This window comes from Antedon bifida, chromosome 1, assembly GCF_963402885.1.
Source record: "Antedon bifida chromosome 1, ecAntBifi1.1, whole genome shotgun sequence".
NCBI classification, from domain to species: Eukaryota; Metazoa; Echinodermata; class Crinoidea; order Comatulida; family Antedonidae; genus Antedon; species Antedon bifida.
In genome coordinates, this window is record NC_136226.1 from 13066479 (window position 1) to 13088863 (window position 22385).

At 31.2% G+C, this 22385-nt stretch overlaps 1 protein-coding gene across 1 annotated transcript in view; it reads left to right on the forward strand.

Moving 5' to 3' along the window:
- The window catches only part of LOC144842749 (NADPH oxidase 5-like), a 46223-nt gene extending 24863 nt beyond the window's left edge, over window positions 1–21360 (forward strand). The window contains exons 3-15 of the mRNA XM_078699270.1: window positions 7698–7818; window positions 8107–8257; window positions 8411–8621; window positions 9375–9562; window positions 9930–10130; window positions 10447–10625; window positions 12618–12809; window positions 15446–15578; window positions 16525–16796; window positions 17109–17165; window positions 17255–17467; window positions 18507–18770; window positions 19299–21360. Of these exons, the coding sequence (XP_078555396.1) occupies window positions 7698–7818; window positions 8107–8257; window positions 8411–8621; window positions 9375–9562; window positions 9930–10130; window positions 10447–10625; window positions 12618–12809; window positions 15446–15578; window positions 16525–16796; window positions 17109–17165; window positions 17255–17467; window positions 18507–18770; window positions 19299–19430 (2314 nt within the window). The 3' untranslated portion in view covers window positions 19431–21360. The remainder of the gene's footprint in view (window positions 1–7697; window positions 7819–8106; window positions 8258–8410; window positions 8622–9374; window positions 9563–9929; window positions 10131–10446; window positions 10626–12617; window positions 12810–15445; window positions 15579–16524; window positions 16797–17108; window positions 17166–17254; window positions 17468–18506; window positions 18771–19298) is intronic.
- Window positions 21361–22385: the final 1025 nt, after the last annotated feature.

Genomic DNA, 22385 nt, shown 5'->3' on the forward strand with positions numbered 1-22385 from the left:
TTATTAAATTAGGCATATTTTTTGTTATTATATTAAGTTGTTATGCTCTGTTTGCTGATGATGATGTTGTTATTTTAAAGTACTTTGGCATATATTATATTAGTAAAAACATTAACATCATGCTATCGTTTTATTGATTATTTTCGATATTTTTTATTAATAATTTTACTATTTATCATTATAATATTATTGCTTGTTATTTATTTATGTGCAATACTATCGGTAATATAAACAGTTAAGGTTAATTTTATATCGTCAAAAAAGCCTACTAAACCCAAAACATGGACAAATTTTATATCATTTTTTATCAATTTAATTAGAGAACTTGATAAAGAGGATTCTCAAATAACATCCTCAAGTTATAGATTCATTTTATTTGTTTATATTTGCAATCGTAAAAGTGTTACAAAAACCAGTGCGTTGCGATGGATTATTTTTGTTTATAGTAAGTCATATAACATCCAAAGCTAACATGAGTATATCGTGTAGATATGTTTGACTGGCTAATATAATCAATATAATTTAACTTTTGACCTAATTGCAAAAAGATTTTGGCAGAAATTATTAACATATTAGACCGTACGTATTTAAGAGGAGGCAATACAAAAATAAAGTTAGTTATTGTCTGATAAAAGGTGAACAGTTACGCGGTCATACATCATGGCATAGACATGATCACGTGAGACATCCAATATACACTTAGGGTAGGCCTACGTATACACAAATCGTCTCTTCGCGATATCGCTGACGTGTGTGAATTTATCATTATTCATTTATTTAGAATTTCAATAGATATAGAAGTTCAATTTGCAAATCTGCACACATTGTACCCAATATCTTACAATATTCTTAGCAGTGGAACTTTCGATCAAAACGTCGAGATTCTCGCTCATCTTTATCTTTATCGATGGTATTCAATTCAATTTCTTTTTATTTCGGAAATATCATCCATATTACTAAACTTATAAAACAGAAAAAGAAAAATCGTAAACTCTAAACTCAAGTATATAGAATGCTTCTTCATCTACAATACATTTTGGAGTTATGAAGCATATGTTTGCAAACACAAGCAACAGGGATGTTATCACTATTCAACATACGTTGCATGAAACCATAGGTAGATCTTCGCATGTACTCATTAAAGGAAGGGACACCATGTTCAATAAACATTGCACTGGTACTACTACTTCTAGGGACATTAAGTATACTGAGCAGAGCATTATTGTAGCACACATTAATAGATCTAATAGTCTTCATACAATAGTTACACCAAAGGGCTGCACAATACATAATTATTAATACAGTAAGAGACAACATTTAACATTGGTAGAGCATTTCATAAATTTGCGATTGAGTGAGTTGCTTCTAATACACAAAGATCTGTACTGACTTTGAATGTCGGCCTCATCACTGAAATCACACATAGGTACCTTTCTCAACATAAGCAAGTTTTTTACCAAAAAGTTTAGTAATAGAATTACCTTCAAGTTTGCAAGTACGAGGAAAGAAACGCATACACAAAGATTTCTTATCATTAAATAAAACATCATTCTCCTGCGAAAACTCTTCACAAACACGTACCAATTGCTGCTGGAGACCATCAACTGAGGGAGCAAGTAGAACAAGATCATCCGCATAACTAAGATTTCTACATTGGCAACCCTGACACAAACCACCTAGTCTACAATTAAGAGTACTAATATATATGTTATAAAGGAGAGGGGACATAACCCCACCCTGTCTAACTCCATTGGATACTGTAAATGGATTTGAAACAGAGTTTCCCCAACGTATTCTTATACTAACATTTGAGCAATTTAACAATACAAAGATTCATACCATTGTTAACGAGCTTACTATAAAGAGTCCAGTGATTGACTCGGTCAAAAGCCTTTCTGGCATCTAGAAAGCAGGCAAAAACTGGACTACCATTTCTATTGTAATAGTCAATTACATGTTTTAATACAAAGATACACGTATCAGTCGAGTGTTTCGCTTTAAATGCAAATTGGTAGTCATTGGATTCCAATTATTATCGTACTAAATATTTAATAATAATTGGCACATCTGGATTCTAATGTAAACCCTGCATGTTTCATATAAAAAATACAAAAACAGATAGCGACAGTTCGATGTATCAAACGCTTTGATTCCAAATAAAGAAACATTTAATTGAAGTCAATTATTTTGCTGTTATCAATTAGCGTGCAAGTAGCTTGTTCTGATCACTACTTGTCACAATCTGGTACTAATATTATCAATCAGTGACAATTTATTTCTCACGCTGAGTAGATCACCGTAGGTAGTTCGCCTTTTTGCCATATAAATGTGTAATACCAATATTTTAACGCTTTCAAATATCTTGCAATAATGATGCTATTTTTTTAGTTACTGCATAAATCAATCAATAGAACAATAAAAAAAGAAAATCAGTAGCCCTTGAATAATCAACTGCAGTGTAACCAAAACTATAATCATAGCAGTCATAATAATTAATCAGGTTTCATGTTGTTATTGTGATCTCGTACGGTATTATGTCTAGCAAAATACAGTTTCTTGCCTGCTAACTACAACCTTTCTCTTCCTGATTATGCCTCCTGACAGTATACATTGGCACACGTGTGATAAATTGTCCTGTTATGATATGAAACAGGCAACCATGTATTGTTTTTATGACAACGTATGACAATCGGCGGTATGTGGACTGTTAGGCCTTACTGTATATTACATTTTCTTACGTTATTACATTTCCTAAATCTTCACCGTTGGCCTAATATAAAATCATGATACATTTTTAAATATAACAATGATAATAATGATTTATTTTATCCAGATATATAATTTAATGACCATATAAGTTCTGCTTAAAATAACCGCAAACTAGAACATCAGTTTATTATGGGGATTAAGTCATCTTAAGTGGCGGAGCTTAGTGCATTGAATTTAACAATAAATCAAACAGCTAATGCATTATTTTACCGTCCCTAATAGTATACAGTTAATATCTGGTATGTTTAAAATACAATCGTTATTCACAATACAATTGATCATGTGAGTTTGGAACATTGTATTTCACGCACAAAGTATTACTTTGATAGGTAGATCAGTGTTATTATCATAGTGCATTATGAATAAATACACTTGAACTTATTTGACTTGAACATATTACTTTCAAGATATATGTTGATTCTCTTACTTCTCTAATTTTCATAGAGAATGTATTTTTTACGGTTCAATAACCGTTGAGTCAATGGATAGGCCTATACTCATGTTTTTATTCTATATACAGATCAGGGGAGGATCCAGGTTCAGCGCTAACGTACAATATTAATATAGTATATCAAAAAGTAAGCCTATAGTTTATAACTGTATTTTAGTCGTCAAAGGAGGAGAGCAAGCACCCAGTACTTCCCAGAGTAGCCTCTGCCAATGGTGAAATCTGTGAATATCCAACACCTAAAATGTGTATCGGTTTTATACCAACACAATGGTTTTATGCACATCATCAAGTTGTTACAGAAAAAAATAATAACATTATTTAGGCCTAAATTATTTTGCTTTTTAAACGTTTTACTTAAGAGTTTTCAAATGCAATGTCTTGGCACTATCCTTCCATTAATTAGCAAAACATCAGTAGGTTTTTAAATACCTTTTATCTCATACCGTACATACATATATAACATATATTTTAAATAAAATACTTAATAATTTAGGCAATAATGTTTAAGCATTTCATTAGAAAAGAAATAATTGAACAACAGACAATGGGACTATGTCTTGTGTAAAACAATATTAAATCACTCAACAAATCATTTTAATCAAATTTCATAAAAGAAAACTATGTGGAAAAAAATACGTTCTAGTTATTTCTAGAAACTATAACTGGTAATGCATAATATATCACAAGTATAATTGTTATAGCCAGTTAAAGCCAGATAATTTATATTGCTTACCATGACACCATTTATTTACCGATATCAGTGAGGGTTATCACTGTTTTTTGGTAAAAAATGTTTAGACCATCAAAATGTACACTTTAAATGTTCATTTGATAGTAACGCTCTCTTAACTTAGTCACACGCTTAAGCATATTTTTTTTCATAGAAAACGTTGACTATATTTAATTCGCGCGAATATAATTTATTCGCTAAAGGAAAACAAGCTTTACGGTACCTTGTTAGTCTGGTCGAAGAAAGTCAAGTACGTTATCATATTCTTACCGAGCAGAACTGTTAAGATGTTTATTTGAACAATTGTTAATTTTAATGATGTAATTCAATTCCATCAAAATCAGTTGTTAGGATCATCATGTAGTCTTAAGTAGCATTTAAAAGACAAAACGGATTTAGAAGACGCATATCTTAAGTCTGGCGATCATTTCATTCGCAGTAAGCAATAACTACAATACAGCTAGTTTAATAAGAAAGAAAATACACATCCCAAGTGTATACTTGTATACATAGAGTAGACTTTAAAAGCGGTTTACGATTTATAAATCGTGACTTACTTACTGAATAAATTCAATTGGTCATTTACAAAATAACTGAATTACAGCAATTGTAATGATATTTTTTAGTGGATAATTTGATCAGGACATTACTTTTATTTCTACTATTATTACTTGTACTATACAGTACTAGATTACAATATACCTTAGGCCTAGGTTGCTATATCGGTTTCCTTATGGATTTTTTTTAATGCAATTTCAATTTTATAACATATGTTTTGCATTTTTGGCGCCAACTTTGTCAATGATACGCGCGTTAATGAAACTGGCACAGCTTTTATACACGTGCGTCAACATTGTGATATCACACGATTATCACTATAATGACTATATTTATGACACTAACTTTGGGATTCGAATGATCAAATTGTAAGGCTTTTTGTTCATCTATTCTCCGTTAATACTCTTTGAGGTGTTCTCGCATGAGACGATTAATAAAACACTTCCTGTTTTATTTCTTCACTTGGTATAACTTTAAGCATTTTCAGCCAATGTGCACCATTTTTAGAAATATTAATTATGGCAAAATTGTTATGAATCATACTACTGTACTCTACTAAGCTAAGTGGACTGAACGTGTTTTATTATAACACTGTTTTGATTTTTGAAATTACAATACTAATCGAAAACTGACTGAAAACATTGTGCGCATTATCACGTGACGAAGCGCTTGTGATTAGCAGAGTACTTTTGTATAATTGTCTATAAACGTCCGTGTGTTCGAATTAGTACACGCACCAGAAAAACATCCAATCCAACGGACGTAGTTTAATACCGGTAGTATCTTATCAATATCAGGTGAATTAATCCTTTAGAAATAGTAATATCACTCAACACTTTGTTATGAGCACGTACTTAAATCATTGCCCACGTGCGCGGCAAACGGTCATGATTGCACTTAATTATCCTACCATTTATAATCTTTCCAATACAATAATACTTTATTCATTGTAACAAGCCGATCGTTCATTATTTGTTGAAAGTTCAAATACTTTTAGGCCAACAATAATAGACAGAAATGATTACACCCATGTAACACGGAATTCGTGCACATTTGGCCTACCTTCTGTCGAAATGATTTACATACTGAAATAGGAGCCCTGGGTTAAAACCAAAATGTGTTCTAAGTTCTTCACTGGTTTTATGTATCTAAAATATATTAGTTGTGTAGGCCTACATTTGTCTAGTATTAGCACTATAAGAAAATGACTCGCCGTTGATACTTATTGTATCTGCACAACGACATAATCAAATAAAATAATTATAAAGATAATTATATTGTATAATTAAATTACAGTTTTTTCACGTAAATATTTTTTTTTCGATCCAATTTGTTGTCAAAGTGAATAACTATTATGTGACATTAAAATGCCATATTCAACAAAAACGTTTAAAAATTTTTTTCAGGAGGACATATAGACCAATCTTTAAATATCTTTAGTGTTACTACAACAACGTACGATGGTATTTATCACATGCGTACGATCAAGTTGAAATACAATTGTTATTGCCATTTGATGGTGTACTGTTGGAATCTACATCATTAGACTAAACACTAAAATAGACATTTACATTAATGTTCACAACTATCTCAGAGTTGAACGCCATCTATCAACTTTCAACTTAAATGTAAATAAAGAAAAAACAGAACACACTATCGTAAGACGAGAAAAAGAGGACATACAAGAACAATGGAGAAACACGAGAAAAGTAGGATCGCTCCTTGGGGACAGACAAGACATAATTAGAAGAAAACAACTAGCGCGTGTAGCAATGACCAAACTAAACTCGATGTGGCTTCGAAAAGATAAAATCAAATTAAAAATACGTATCAAGCTGTACAACTCACTAGTTAAAAGTATATTACTCTACAACTCTGAAACATGGGGACTCACAAAAGAAGAAGCACATAAACTCGACACATTTCACAGACAGCAACTTCGCAAAATCATAGGTATCAGGTTCCCAGACAGGATATCGAACATAAATTTATACAGAAGGACAGGAACAAAACCGATTTCATTAGAAATAGTCGACGCAAGATGGAGACTATTGGGTCACATACTTAGACAAGACCCATGTACACCAGCCAACACAGCAATAAGCTATTATTTCAGCAACACTACCAATATAAAATTTCGAGGAAGACCGAGAACCACCCTACCAATAACTCTCAGCAACGACCTACTCACCCTTTATAAGCATAATACAGACATTAAGTATCCCGGACAATTGAAAACCAAGAAAGACATGAAACAACTTAAAGAACTAGCCAATGAAAGATCAGACTGGAAGAAACTAGTAAAAGAGATTTACGGAGCAGCCCAAGCGGAAATGTCGGCAGACTTTTCAGCGGAAAGGCAGTAATAATAATATATAATAACTATCTCAGAGTTTTTGATTATTACCCTCGTTGGCATGATTAACAACCTAACAACTGTTACATGGTCGAGAGTGTCTCATCATCTCACGTTTCTGTGTGATCATAATACTAAGTATATATGATTTGGTGGGATATACATTAATTGTAATTCCATGTTCTAGAAAATGTTGCCCTGTTGTTATTTTCAAGTTCTTTGCTATTAGAAAACATTACTGCGATAATTTAGTGCCATGTGAAAAGCTAATCATCAATCAATAGGAACAAGATTAGTTCGCCTCCATACAGTATACCAATAAAATGGAAACGGAAGCAGCATAAAAATAAATTGCGTCGATACATATACTTGATAAAACCAATTATTACATTATTTACAAGGATAAAAATATTGTATATCAGTTGATCCAACACCAGTCATAAAAACAACATAATCACGATTGCGAAATCCGAAAAAAATAGGAAATTATAATTTATTTCAAATAAATATTCATGGTAACTAGTTGATTTTACATTACGCTAATGGACAGGTGGAGATTGTGTACGTATGGAGATGTTTTTTATTTCTTTTACGTAAAAACAGTTTAATTGTTATCATTAATAATCATATCTGTATGTACAACTTTAACACGTACTTCCTGACGTTCGATGAAAAAGTGTCGATTTAAGTTAATAATAATAGAATGATTATTGACTTAAAAATAAATTAATAAATTTGTTTTACTCTTCATTATCAGCGCAGAAATATAACTATCAGTTACAGGTGTTACGATGGTTTAATTAACCGACGTTGTATCTATATCTTTTTTGCAGTGTATATATGGATGAAGACACCAAATGGTTAATGTGGGTAGAAAAACAATTCTCGGAAATTGCCGGAGAAGATAGGGAAATAGATTTTGACGAATTTAAAACAGCTTTGGGAATCAAAAAGGTATTCCGACAAAACAAGCTGGTGTATTATTCTTACAAATTATAAAACTAATTATCGTATATTAACCATATTGATTAAATAATTAATTAATTAATATACAAAGTAAATTCATGCAGTAGAATATTATTACATTAGTTACGGTAAATTGATTTTAAACAATATATTTAATTTGTGAGGGGGTTCATAACGCCCACACATCCTTTGTATCTTGATTAACAGATATAATCATTCATATTAATAATATTATTGGAATTTTTTTAAATACTTTTTATATATTGTTTTTGACAGTCATTCTTTGCTGAGCGTTTTTTCAGTCTTTTTGATACTGATGGAAGTGGTACAATAACATTGGATGAATTAATGGAAGGCCTACAGTTGTTGACAAGAGGAGATTCTACAGACAAACTACGTTTTCTTTTTGACGTTTATGACGTAGATGGTGAGTCTTTCTCAATCTTGAACTTTTAGTCTTGTACCTTACTATTTAGTATACTTATTACACATAATTACAATGCTACATTTTCTGTGGCTTCAAATCATATATTATGAGTATATGAATACAAATATGTCATATTATTCGTTTTGTTTATAGGTAGTGGACAAATAGACAAAACTGAACTGCGATTGGTGATAAGTTCTTGTATGGAGGAAAGTCGTATACAACTCACTGATGACGTCATTGATCAATTAACCGACGCGCTGTTTCAATCGGCTGACACTGATGCTAGCGGCAGTATTAGCTTTGACGAACTGCGTGTAGAACTTCAGAAAAATCCAGAAGTTATGGAGAACATGACAATTAGGTACGATTGTATCCAATCACGTGTTTGTCAATGATATATCTCCACATCAACTTTTTCATTTTTACACTTGTGCTATACAGCGCATAGAGACTATTTTTATTTTGCGCTATATAAATTTAAAACTATTAAGCCATTAAACATATGATAATATATATACAGTATAAGTATAACATTGTTAATGCCAAATTATCTAGTAATAATTTGAGATAAAGAAATCGATAGCCGACATGTAATGGTGCAAGACGTACAATGCAAACTGTAATGCATTGCTGCTCAAAACACGAAAGTCATCTAAATTATTCATACAATTATCAAATTAAATCATTTGTGTTATCTTTCGTGGGGGCGAATTTAAATCATAGATATTAAAAAGCGATTTTGTGTAATATGTCCATACGTGTGTCTGCAATATTCAATTTACATGGGTTGTCTAGATGTCGACCAAAATAAATAAATGACACATGCGCACTTAAAATAGTCTTGGAGATAGATGATTCTAATATTGAAGAAAAGAATATGCATTTATAGGTTCATTAGGCAGAATATTAGGAGAGCCAAAAACTTCAATTTGATGATTGATTTTTTTTTTTAATTACAAAACCAAACTGCTTTGAATTATTTTTAGTGAATATTTTGTGTGAAAATAACTGTTCTTTTCCTTTTTTAATCAACATAAACACAATTACAAAGAAACAAATGAAACAAATATACTATCTGACACGTCATTGTAATTATTGTCTTTATACATTGCAGTGCAGCACAATGGTTACGACCTCCAGTCAAAGAGAAAATCCGATACATTCCACGTTACCTAACCAAGCAATACCTTCGAAATAACATTAAGAAAGTAGTGTTCCTAGCTTTCATACTTCTACTAAACGTCGCTTTGTTTTTGTATTCTATGTGGCAATATCGTGAATCAAATATTTATGTTATGATAGGTGAGTCTCTTTACTTTTACTGGGCCTATTATAAAATATCCTAAAGATATTATAATAAACCCTAATTTTTTTGTAAACTAATGTTGCCACTCATAACCTTTTTAACAGCTGCAACTCAGATAGTTGGTATATCAGTTTCCCCAGCCAAAACACCTTCCTTCCATGTACCCTCTTTAAAAGTAAATTTAACAGTATAAACTATTATTTCATACTGAAGGTGTATTAGTTAGTTTCCTTCTAAATTCCACTGAAATAACTGTTTCTTTCCATAATCAAATAAGTTTGATTTTTTTTTTCATTATCAGCTGACGGGATTTCATTATTCTACCATTTGTCTTAATAATTGTATTTATTTCTATAACTGCAGCTCGTGGAGGAGGAATGTGCCTAAATTTTGACGCTACTTTTATATTAGTTTTGATGTTACGCAAGTGTTTGACGTATTTACGTGGAACAAGTATAAACAATATTCTTCCTCTTGATCAAAACATCTCCTTTCACAAACTAATTGGAATAAGTATCGCTTTCTTCTCATTGATACATACAGTTGCACATATTGGAAATGCAGGTATGTAATTTTTGATGAATACAATTAATATAACCAGGAAAGAGTGATTACTCACTTTTCCCTGCTAAAGCAATATCTTTCATTTTAATAAAATAATAACTAATTTTTTTAATTATAATTATAACAATATAACTTATAATATTAAAACTACTTTCTAAACATAAAGTTTTTTCTTTATCTCTAAGGCATAACAGTATAGACCTATCTTATTTTGTTTGTACATCAAACTCAATCATTCATTTTAAATAACTTTATTGTGTTATTATCGTTTGTATTATTTCCTTTCTTTAAAACAATCTTTTCATTAATTTTCTAGTTGAAATTTCTAAAGATGACAATTTCACATTCTATGAGTTACTGGTCACAGATCCGAGTCTAACAGATTTTGGTTTAGTGCCTGGGTCGGCCTATATTACAGGCTGGCTTCTTTTAACTATCATAATAATCATAGTTATTTGTTCGATGCCATTTGTTCGAAGAGGTGGTTACTTCCAGGTATAGTAAATGTTGAATAATTCTTTATGTTATTTTGTATCGTTTTGTACCATTCGTATAATTGCATGCGTTAATTTCTCATCCTTACCAAATAACATACACATAATCATCTTACGCCTCTTGTCTTGCCACATGACGCTATAAACTATTTTATGCCATTTTCCTCTGTCTGGACAGAACAATGTTGGTGGTTTCTTGTCGGCGATACAAAGACATGGTATATCTTTATTGCGTTCAAATGGTTTCAAATTGCAATAAAACCAAGATCTTCACAAGAATTATATATGCCTACATTATATTTATTATTTGCACTTGACATTTGCATTTATTTAACTATGGAGATACTTACAAATACGAAAAGAGAATTTAAGGCCTTTTGAATATCTTCTCTTCGTTCATGTTGTAATCAGTTTAACATTGTTTTTCATCATCAATTTTGTGAGAATGCGTTACAGACTTCAGATTATATATATTCTTTATGGTTTTGTAAATTCATTCAGCGGTAAACCTCAATGTACTACAATTTACCGCTAGAATAAAAGAACTAATTCACCTACTTACAACAAATACCGTTCATGCCATAAATTCTATTCATTTCAAGTGGAACCTACATTCAAGCCTCGCCCTGTATTTTGTTATAGGCCTTCATTATATTTAACTATATTTGTTTTATTAATCTAGTATTAATAGATTATATCGTTCTATTTATACACTCTAAACAATTAAACTTCTCTATTATTATTCTCTTTTAAGAAATAAACTCGTGTGTTTGCTCATTTCTAAATGTAATATAGCCTATGCTTCAAATGAATGCTATACATTAATGAAAAAAGTTTCACAATTAATTAATTAATTTCAATTTATTAATAATTTGATTTTTAGTTATTATATCGCATGTAGGCCTACACTGTCAAAAAACTTTCTGAAAGATCCTGACACATTGTTGTCACTAGTTCAGAAATCCTTTTTCGTAAATTGTAGAACCGAAAATAATATATTCGAATATATAACGAACAATATTGATAATCTACATATCCGATGGCGTCAATGACAACTTAACACTTGTCAACTGCATCCATTTTGCGTATGAAGCTTTTTAATTTAAAATTCATGTCACTCAAGACATATCAATTTGATAGACAGAAAAGCTTTTTTATGGGAGATGGAATTCGCTGTATACAGTATTATATTGCAAAGCAATACGGTAGTAAACCTATTTACGAATACGAAGGGTTTCTATAAAAACTGAGCAAAATAATGCTGTTTAGATCAGCAGGAAAAATAAACAAAACTGCACTCAAATTTGATTCGTATTGTTAAATGCGGTCTTCCACCATCTTAAAGAAGGGCCTAAATAGATAGATTATGTGATGTTTCTCTGCCAAATACACGATTCAATACAAAATTAATCAGAAATGATATCGGTATAATAAAATCCCTGATACTGATACAATCTATACTACAAGCACCTGTAGTTGATATCATTGTGATCTGTTTCCTTTTTCATTGGCCGTTTTCATACCAGATCATAATCGCGTATATTCTGTTTCGTCTCTTTACGATTGATGTGCACATTGTCTCTATGGTAATATCATCAACCACTCGTATAGTGTTAGCATGTATTATGTATTATCTGATATCGGTGAAAGAGATGAGCGATTACGTTTCTGCAAATGTCGTATTTTTGGCATTAAGCGTGGTACCTCGTTCCTATAATATAATTATTGATAGATAACAAATGTATGTCTATTTTGAATTCTGTATCAGTGACAGATAAGAAATGTAGGAGGGTTGTTGGTTTTTGCTGTTTACACTAAATTAAGTTAATGTGCTGAAGATAAAACCAAAGTAAAACGGTAACATACAGAAATTTAAAAAATGTACAAAATATGTAATAATTATGTAATAGTCATGTTATTATTGTTTAATATAATTTATTTTTGTACATAAAATGTTATTGCATATGTGGTAAACAACTTTTGTTTTTTACAGGTATTCTACTGGACACATTTACTGTATGTTGCATTTTGGACGCTGTTACTAATGCATGGACCTCGATTTTTCTACTTTTTCGCCCTTCCTGGATTCATATTTATCATAGAAAAGATTACAAATACAAAATTATTTAAACAAGCTCAATTTGGGAGTACGTACGTTGAAGATGTCAAGTTATTTCCATCAGGTGTAAGTAAATCTTCCGTTCTTAAATATTGGGATATAGGCCTATTTATAAAAAATGCAAACAAAAAAAGAGCAAAACACATCTTAACTTTGTTTTAAGTAAATGATTTCAGTTAATTTCAAAATAGCCTATAAATATGCTCACTATGTCGGTCGGTTGGTCGGTCGGTTGGTCGGTCGGTAAACACTAACTCAAATTTGAGCACGCGACTGCAGCCATGTATATGCCTTGTTTCTTTAAAAAGTCTGTTTCATACGATAAAAATGGTTTTCGCTAAGCACTTCTTAACTGTTTTGACGCAACCAAACCGATTGGTAAATGCCAGTTCCCATAGATCACAGCAAGCACCACTATCATGATAAAGTATACGAATGATATAACTACAGATATCACATCACACAGATATAGAATACAGTGCACTACATGCTGCAAAACAACACCATCTATGATTTTAAACAAAAATTGTGAAAGAATTTCAGCAGAAACGGAGATTAAAATACGTTGCCTTATTCATATTATTTAAAAATGTACATAACAGGTATGCTGTTCCCGTTGCCATTAAGCACTGATCATAAAGCAAAGAAAATACGAAATCCAATGGTATCTAAATATAAACTCAACAGTTAATCTCTCTCTAATGGAGAGATTAATTTATACCCAATATAATTTTATATCATAGATCAATGTATTTTGCTATTAAGTGATGTATTTGGCCATTTGAATTAAAAAGTATGAATACGGTACTTAAATTGCTGACCATCACAGACTGATTACGTTCGAAGGAAAAAACACGTGCAAACTAACCACCTGAAAGCTTAGCTAAAGTTTAACATAAATCAAGTCAAGTAAGACAAATTCTGGAACACTAATTAAATTCTAATTATTGTCACATATTTTAACATTTTCCTATAGGTCAAAAGAAATGAGTAACATCGTACGAAATGTTGATGAAAAAAATACAACAGTCAATTATACATTTTAATAACAAGCTGTCTGACAATCAAGCAAACAAAAACATAACTTGTACTATCATATGAAGAACTTTATTGTACGAGATAAAATCCATATTTGAATAGAATATCTTTAGAAAATCAGAGAAGAATGCTATGTAATTAACTAAGTGCTAAGATGAAAATACTATCAAACAAAAAATATCACAGGAGAGATGATATAATGGCATCGTATCGATAAAGCACGAGTGCACACTGTAAAGATTACAGTCCTTAAACAAATTTAAATAAAATATCAGATCAAAGGAAGAATAATGATTAACTAGTAAACCAATGACGTAAGCTATGCCTGCTTCTTATCTGCATCGATTCTATTTTCGCCCTTTCAACTAGCCCTACATAAACGTTATGGTAGAGTAAAATACATCTGCCATACAGGCAGCTAACCACACTTAGTAGGTGACATAAAGCAAATAGTGAGGCCAAAACATCGGTTGAAAACCAGCATGCGTGTTTTGAGGGGGAACTGCTCAAGGCAAATCAAATGGAAAACAGCTTCAATTTGATTTTTTTAACCATCAAGGATTGGGAATATATAATAAATAAATATTGAGCAAAAACATTTTGCAATTTCCAAAAAAAACATTGATTTTTATTCTGTACAGTGCTATAAAACAATCAAACTAATGAAACAAATAACATTATTGAATTAAATACTGTATGTTGTATAGGTGCAATTGATAAGGAAAAGTTTCGCGTTTTGAGTGTAATTTTACCTTGATACTGTAGGCCTAATACGTTTTTACTTTAGAGCGCCGGCGTGATATCAGTTCAAAAGATCGTGTGCAATCTGAGTTTATTATTAAAGCTCATCACTTCAAAGTATTGGTAATCCACTATCATTAGCCTACTTATTAAATTCATTCCGTTGTTTTGGGAGAAAAAATATAGCACGTGGTCATATTGTAATCAATTTGTGATCGAATATAAGGTTAAAGTTATGGAATAACGACGCGTCGTTACTTATCGTTTTCAACTAGGCCCAAACTAATCACCTTTACCCGAGTTGATTCAACTCACGCATAATTGTCCGTTTACCTGGAAAGTCAAACACAGCATATTTTACTAAAATATACAGACTGAATTATGCAATGGTCGAAGACAATGTTTTTTATAAAGTGATATACTGGTACAGTTCCTGTAGTTCTAATATCGAATTCAAAAGATAAGCCTCAACAACATTATTTATAAGAGAAAATCAAATTGTCAATTTTTAAATACAAAACAAACAAAATCAATTTAAATCAACTAAATAATTTAGAAAATTAAAGACGTATGCATAATCAAATCAATCCCGAGCTACTTTAGCGATATTAATGCTTAAAGCGATTTTTTTCTATAAATTCAAAAGGTATTATGGATATTTAGGTATGTATAAGGAAACATGTATTGAGTTACGTTTTGAATTATTTCCCGTTTGTTTATATTTAAGGTGAACAGTCCAAATGATTTTCTGTGCCTAATTAACAATGGGAACTATTAAAATCTTAAATTATAATAAGTTACCACATTGTAATTACTGTTTTACATGTGAACCAAATGCAGATGGCGCTGTTCTGAGTACGTTAAATGCAATCTTGAGTAAATATATTGTGATGTGTTTAGAATAACAGAATGTTTTTTTTTAGGTAACACAATTAGTGATGACACGTCCACCACGGTTCCATTTCAAAGCAGGCGACTACATATTTTTGCAAATTCCCGCCATAGCTCAATATGAATGGCATCCATTTACGATTAGCAGTCCCCCTGAACAAACAGGTAAAAAAACAAAAATCCATTGTGAAGCTTTCAAAAGATAATTATAGAGATTTGAATTTAAAAGTATGTTATTGTAATCGGTGTAAATTTAAGTTTCAGCTCTGTAAGAACTGAACGGTAAATATACATTGTCTAAATTGTATGAATATGTAAATACATTATCAGAAAACAATGTTCAGGTGTAAAGTATAAGCAAAACGACACAAACTGATAATGATGTAAACTCCTCACATATTGTGGTTAGTAAGCTTGCCATTAAACCGAAGTTAATTTTCATAATTTAACTAAGCAACTTAGTGTTGCTGTTAGCTTTCTGAAACAACATTCCGTAGCGGTTAGGTAAATAATTACAATGGAAGATGTCTCGCTTGACTTTTGCTGTATTTAATGTAACCAGCCAACAATTCTAGATTATTTATTTTATATAAAGTCAGAAATAACAGTCCTTTGGAGTTCTGAATTGAGGAGTGTACTGTAACTAGCTTCCAATGAGAAATAACTTGGTCATGGTAGAATTGTAAAGAGATTTTATTGGAAAACTTTAAACTCCAATTTAAGACATAATACACCGTCAGAGAAACCTAATTCAACATATTTAGCCTAAATATAGAAATGTTATTTCCAGTAGATTTCCAAAAGATAAAGGCGTACTTTAGTTTGGATAGTCTTGGAAGATGTTGTACTTTTGAACTTAAAAAAAAAAATTTAAATAAAATGTATTCAAGTCATATGATGTTCAATAATGATGTTTCCCAAAATATATACTTTTATCCATACTCACATCATGCAATTCCATGCATTGATAACATTGAAGTACGAACTTTTACCTTTCATTTACTATATTAGGAGTGTCTGAAAGAAATGTTGAACATTCAGTAAAAACAACTGAATGTGTATTTCGTTCTCATTTTTATCTTAAATAAACACTTTTTTGTTTTGTTCTCAGGTACCCTCTCCGTTCACGTTCGATCAGCTGGAAACTGGACTTGTAGACTTTATAGTTTTTTTGAGCAGCGTATAAAAGAAGAAAAGGAAGCAGCACGACAAGCACATAGGAAAAATGTGTGTCATTCCAACAGAGCTTTGGAAATTGACGAACCTCCAGTATTCGTAGAGATGGTGAATATTGACGGAGATCATTCGGGTACAGAAGTGGTTGTGAGTGACCCTTCAGGTGGGAAGATAATAACGCATATGGGAAACGGTAAACACAAAAAGGTATTCAAACATTTTAGTTTCAGTTCAATTATTCCTTATTTCCACAAAAGCACAGTGGAAGAGAATACAATATCCTTGTTAATACAGAAATACAAATATAATATACTTGCCGCAAGTCTGTAGTCATTTCGGGGCTTTTAGATGTTTGTCTGGAATACAAGCTGAAGTAGTACACGTATGAAACACCATATGTGCCAAAATATTTATCTTTCAACTAATATTAAGTCAATAGGGTACTCCATCTAGAACCAAGACTAATAAAATACACGAAATACCTGATACTATAAATATAGAAAACATTTCTTTTCACAGAATGAATCGTCACCAAAACAAAACAAGAATAATAACAATGGGTTACCAAAAATAAGAGTGAGTATACTTTCGATTATTGGAAGTTGTATCATAAATCGAACAAAATAATACCAACTATAAAATATGTTGATTTTATAATTTAACAGGTTTTTATTGACGGGCCGTATGGAACGCCGACTAGAGGAATATTTCAATCAGATCACGCTGTGTTAATTGGTGCTGGTATAGGCGTAACTCCGTTTGCGTCAATCCTCCAAAGCGTCATGTATAGGCATAAGCTATCAACACGCACGTGTCCAAGTTGCCAGCATTGCTGGTTAGATGAAACCCTTGCTGCCGCTAATATGAGATTGAAAAAGGTCTGGTTAGAATGTGTCATTTGTGTTGTATCTTTAATCTTAATTATAATAATATTATTTGTATCATTGTTGATAATCTACTTATAATAATTGTCACAACATTTATTTAAACCTAAAGCCTCTAAAGGAAGATGTTGTTTTGGTTTCTTCCAACTAAAGATTATATTCTCAATTACTTAACGACGATATAAACTAAATTGTTTTCATATAGTTAGCTCTCCAATTTTAACAAAGATGCGCCCTGAATTAATTGACCTAACGTTATTATGAGTAGAGAAAATAATAGCATTAAAAAAATATTTAAATCATAAAGTTAGCGCCTTACAGTTTGACAGTAATATTTTCAACACTATCATTGTAACAGCTATAATACACATTATCTTAAAAAAACATGTCTAAATAAGGTCATTCATAATAATTTAAGTAGAGAGACAACAAATTACCATGACATTTCCATGAAATGCGACAAACATAGCGTTACACGCATACGCAATGGCCTACGTGATAATTCCGTTTGCAACTGTATTTTTGTTCTCAATACAAAACATACCGCTTCAAATACCCATTATACTTGATTGATTGTAAACACATTTAAACAGAGCATCGCTTCATTAGAAAGACACCTTGATGGTTTTATTATTTATTATTCATATATACCGCTAGTTTGAAATATCCGTCTGTTAATGTTATTAGTAGGCGTGAAGAATCACTGAAATTAACAATATGGAACATTTTATTTCAGCATTAATAATTAATAGAATTCGATTGTATTCATTCTTTTAAAAGCTTAATTTTGTAACACTGTTAAAAAAAAGAACGGAACAGTTATTCTTTTTCAAGTTACATAATAGGTCTAACTTGTAAATCAATGTGTATTGCAATTACATTTTTTTAAATTCTTTTAAAAGCTTAATTTGTATTAATCGGTTAACAAGATAATTGAATGTAGCTAATGTAGATGTATAACTATAATGTGTAAAGGTAATACAACGAGCGCCAGGAATTTATATTAACCTGTACGCATTTTTTATCAATTCAGGTGGACTTTATTTGGATAAATCGTGATCAAAAATCGTTTGAATGGTTTATAAGTCTGTTAACACAACTAGAAATGGAACAAGCAAGCAAACCATTCGATCGTTTCTTAGAGTTACAGATGTATATGACGTCGGCTTTAAAGAAAACTGATATGAAAGGTATTGGACTTCAGATGGCGCTAGACATTATGCATCAGAAGGACAACCGAGACTTGATAACAGGACTGAAAACAAGAACGCAGCCTGGAAGACCCGACTGGAAAGCGGTAAGTGTTGTTTGTAAATACGCGTAAATGTCGCTGAAGACATATGGACAAATTAGGTAAAGGGATGTGCTTTCTCACTATATTCCTGTTACAGTTTTGATGGTTTCGAAGTCCACCAGGCGACAACCGACGGCACATTGACGCGTAGGTCCTCAGTCGACCGTCGTCGAAAATCGAAAGCTCCCATATTATCTTTTTTATAAATGATAAAAAAGACATTCTTAGATACAGTAGTAACGTTGTTTTCCAGGATTACATATAATTACTCAGGCCCTAATTAATTCTTATGAATGTAGATTTTGTTCATGACTTTGAATGATTTTTAAATGTTGAAGAAACCAATACAGATAATGATGAGGGAGCTAGATACCAATAAAGATAGTAAAGATAGAGATAACAAGGATAGTGGTGGTAATGATACAAATGATGATGATGATGATTATGACGAATACTATAATGAGGAATGATGATGATGTCATGATGACCATAATACCGATGTAACAATACAATACATTTGTGTTTTTACAGGTTATGTCAAAAATCGCAAGTGAGAACAAAGGAAAAGTTCGAGTATTTTTCTGCGGATCACCAGCCCTTGCCAAGACGTTAAAAAAATATTGCAGCATGTTTCATTTTGAATTTCACAAAGAAAACTTTTAAAGATCAAAGTGCAAGGTAGTTATTGCGTTGTCTGAGAGGTTGCTTTGCTTATGTTGGTAATTCAACAAGTCATCGTCGCCTTTATTTTCATAAACACGATTATATTTCTCCCTTTCCTTCGGGTTGGAAAGGGAGTCAGTATAATCAGCAAGTTTTTAAAATTTATTATTATTTAAGAGAATTTATATGATAATTTGGTAGATTAAAATCAATGTTTTTTGTGTGATTTTTGTTTATTCGGTTAGTGTTATGTTGGGGTTTTCGAGTGTTTTTAGAACGGGTTTAATGATAGTCTAAAGATGTTGTTACTACTGACCAAACGTTTTATAAATAACTACTAATATTCCACATATATAATTATATTGTGTACATAAGCTGTAATAAATTCGTCAAAGGAAGGTAAATAAGGTTTCCTAATTATAATGAAAGTATTTTGTATTTTTGAATTTATATTGACATTTATAGTATAAAGATTGTACGTTGTTTTAAGAGGAAAAAATATGCACGAGTATGAGAGTCAGAGTGATATACAGTATAGTATCTGTTGTTATGGATAAACAGGTCTTCCTCAATTTAATATGTTTTTAGAGTATATTAGGAGTAAAATATTCCTGAATGGAAAATACAGAACAAAAAAGGTTTAACATTATCAGCAATGCAATACCGGTACTTTTAATACTGCTTTATATAGGAGTGTTTAGTAAATATATTCATGAGGAAGAAGTAAATTTTATCAAATAATTATATATAGTTAACAATGCATTAGACTTAATAATAATGCATACCTATCAATATATTCATACATTTCTAAATATAAATATCGAAGAGTATATTAAGAACACAATAACGTGGGTTTTTGTATTTTTGATTAGATTTTAAGCGTTGATATTCTGTGCCTTTTGTTTATATTATGGCATTAGCAGTGCAGTGAACGGTTATAGCTTTAATATTAGTATATGCGGGAAAGAGGAAAAGAACCATTTCTATCAATTGTATGTTCTAGTATGGCCTAATTAGGCCTATCTCTTACGTCTCTTAAGTACAAATGGGTTGACAGTGAGAGAAAATCAGAACAGTATAGAAAGATAACAGATATTCGACAAAACGCCAACTTCTGTCACGTTCAAGCCAGGTTCTAGATTTTCTACGTAATACACCTTCATTTCAAAATATTGAAGGTTTATTTTCAATAATTATTTTATAAATAAACGGACCTAAGATATAATACTACTCGTTCATTGAGATTATATATTGCCCATAGACCTACTTTAGTTATACAATTTAAATTTAATAATTAATTTCGATTTCACAATGCTGTACCAAAGACATGTAACCGAGATAACGACTGACAGTACAGAGACATACAAAGCGACCGTATACGACATCACACAGCAACCACGCATGCAGTGAAATTGAATACAATCCTAAAACATCCTCGTTTAAACGTAATTTTTACTAAAATATTAATAGAAACAATTCTTTAGGCCTATCTATTTTTGTTGACAATTAATTAGATTATTATATGATGTAAAGTTGTAATGATATCAATAACCAACATAGTAGATAATAAATGTTAATATGCATATCAATATTTTGCATATAGCGAAGTTTGACATAAACAATGTAAAAACTATATCAACAGCGACGTCATAAGCAATAAAACAGTAACAAACATCCGTATGTTAATATTATATATTATTTTCATATATATATATATTCTTCTTTATTTTCTACTCTTATTCAGACTCCACCCTGCCTTCTTTTGTTGTATTTCTTTTATTCCTGTCCACCCAGGCAGCACTTGCCAGCTCATTATACTATGACGTTATCCAAATTCCTTCACTTGCATTGATGAAAAGCTAGTGTTGCCCGAAAGCTCTTCTAACTTTTCTGGCTTTTTTACTTATCGTTTTGATTTAGCTTTTTGCTTTTTTTTTTGTGTATCTCCATTGAGATCCAGCCACTGATACCCACAGCATTGTCATTTTTTCAGTAATTTGCCTTTGGATTTATATATATATATATATACGGTATAATAATTTTAATAGTAATGTAATAAGTAATTGTTTTTATGGGCTTTTTGGCATATTTTTCTTCTTTTTTTATCAAACAGAAATCTTATAAATCATTAACATGCTTATCGTACAGTCTATTATAAGTCAAAATTGTACGATGAATAAATTAAATTAACAAAATGTGTAAACTTTTGAATATCTTTTATAATAACAATTATTGTGTTAAATAAATATATAATCTTGTACATGATGCACGTATTTAGCATTAGTCACCTGGCATAGGCCTAAATGGCAAGATGACGATGGCTTAAGTCTTTCAAACGTTTAGTGTGGTGAGAGAAACGGTGTATTATATCTCCGTTATAATCAATTTTGTGTACATTTTATGTAGATTAATCTTACCTTTTTATAGTCTAATAATATGTTGTTAGAAATTGTTGAATGATGGTGGTCGGGTGCCGAAACGATTAAACCAACCACCACCTAACCCTTCAAACAATACATCTTTTTATTTAGGTCTTAATGTTAAAGATATGATCAAACACTTTTGAATAGAGTGGTGCTCTTTACAATGACATATTGAACAGTTCCGTTTTAGTTGTGTTAAGTATTAGTTAGGTCAAATTATTGGAGGGTACTGCTGGCGCCTCCTTTAGATTTACCGCGATTTATCAAATTCGTATAATTGGAGATCTGATAGTTTAGTTTCATGACTATTGGCGGCCATCGGGGAAACAAATGAGTGGTCTTTTAAAAAAGATTTATTTTATTTGAGTGACTGTTTATGGAAATTAAATGAATATATATGTATAGGCCTATTTTTAACAGCAAAGACAATAAATCCTGTGTAGGCTTAGGAAGTAAAACTAATTTGGTATATTAGTAAGACAAATTCCTGGTACTGTGTCAAATTTGAACCCAGAACATGGGATTTGTAAGT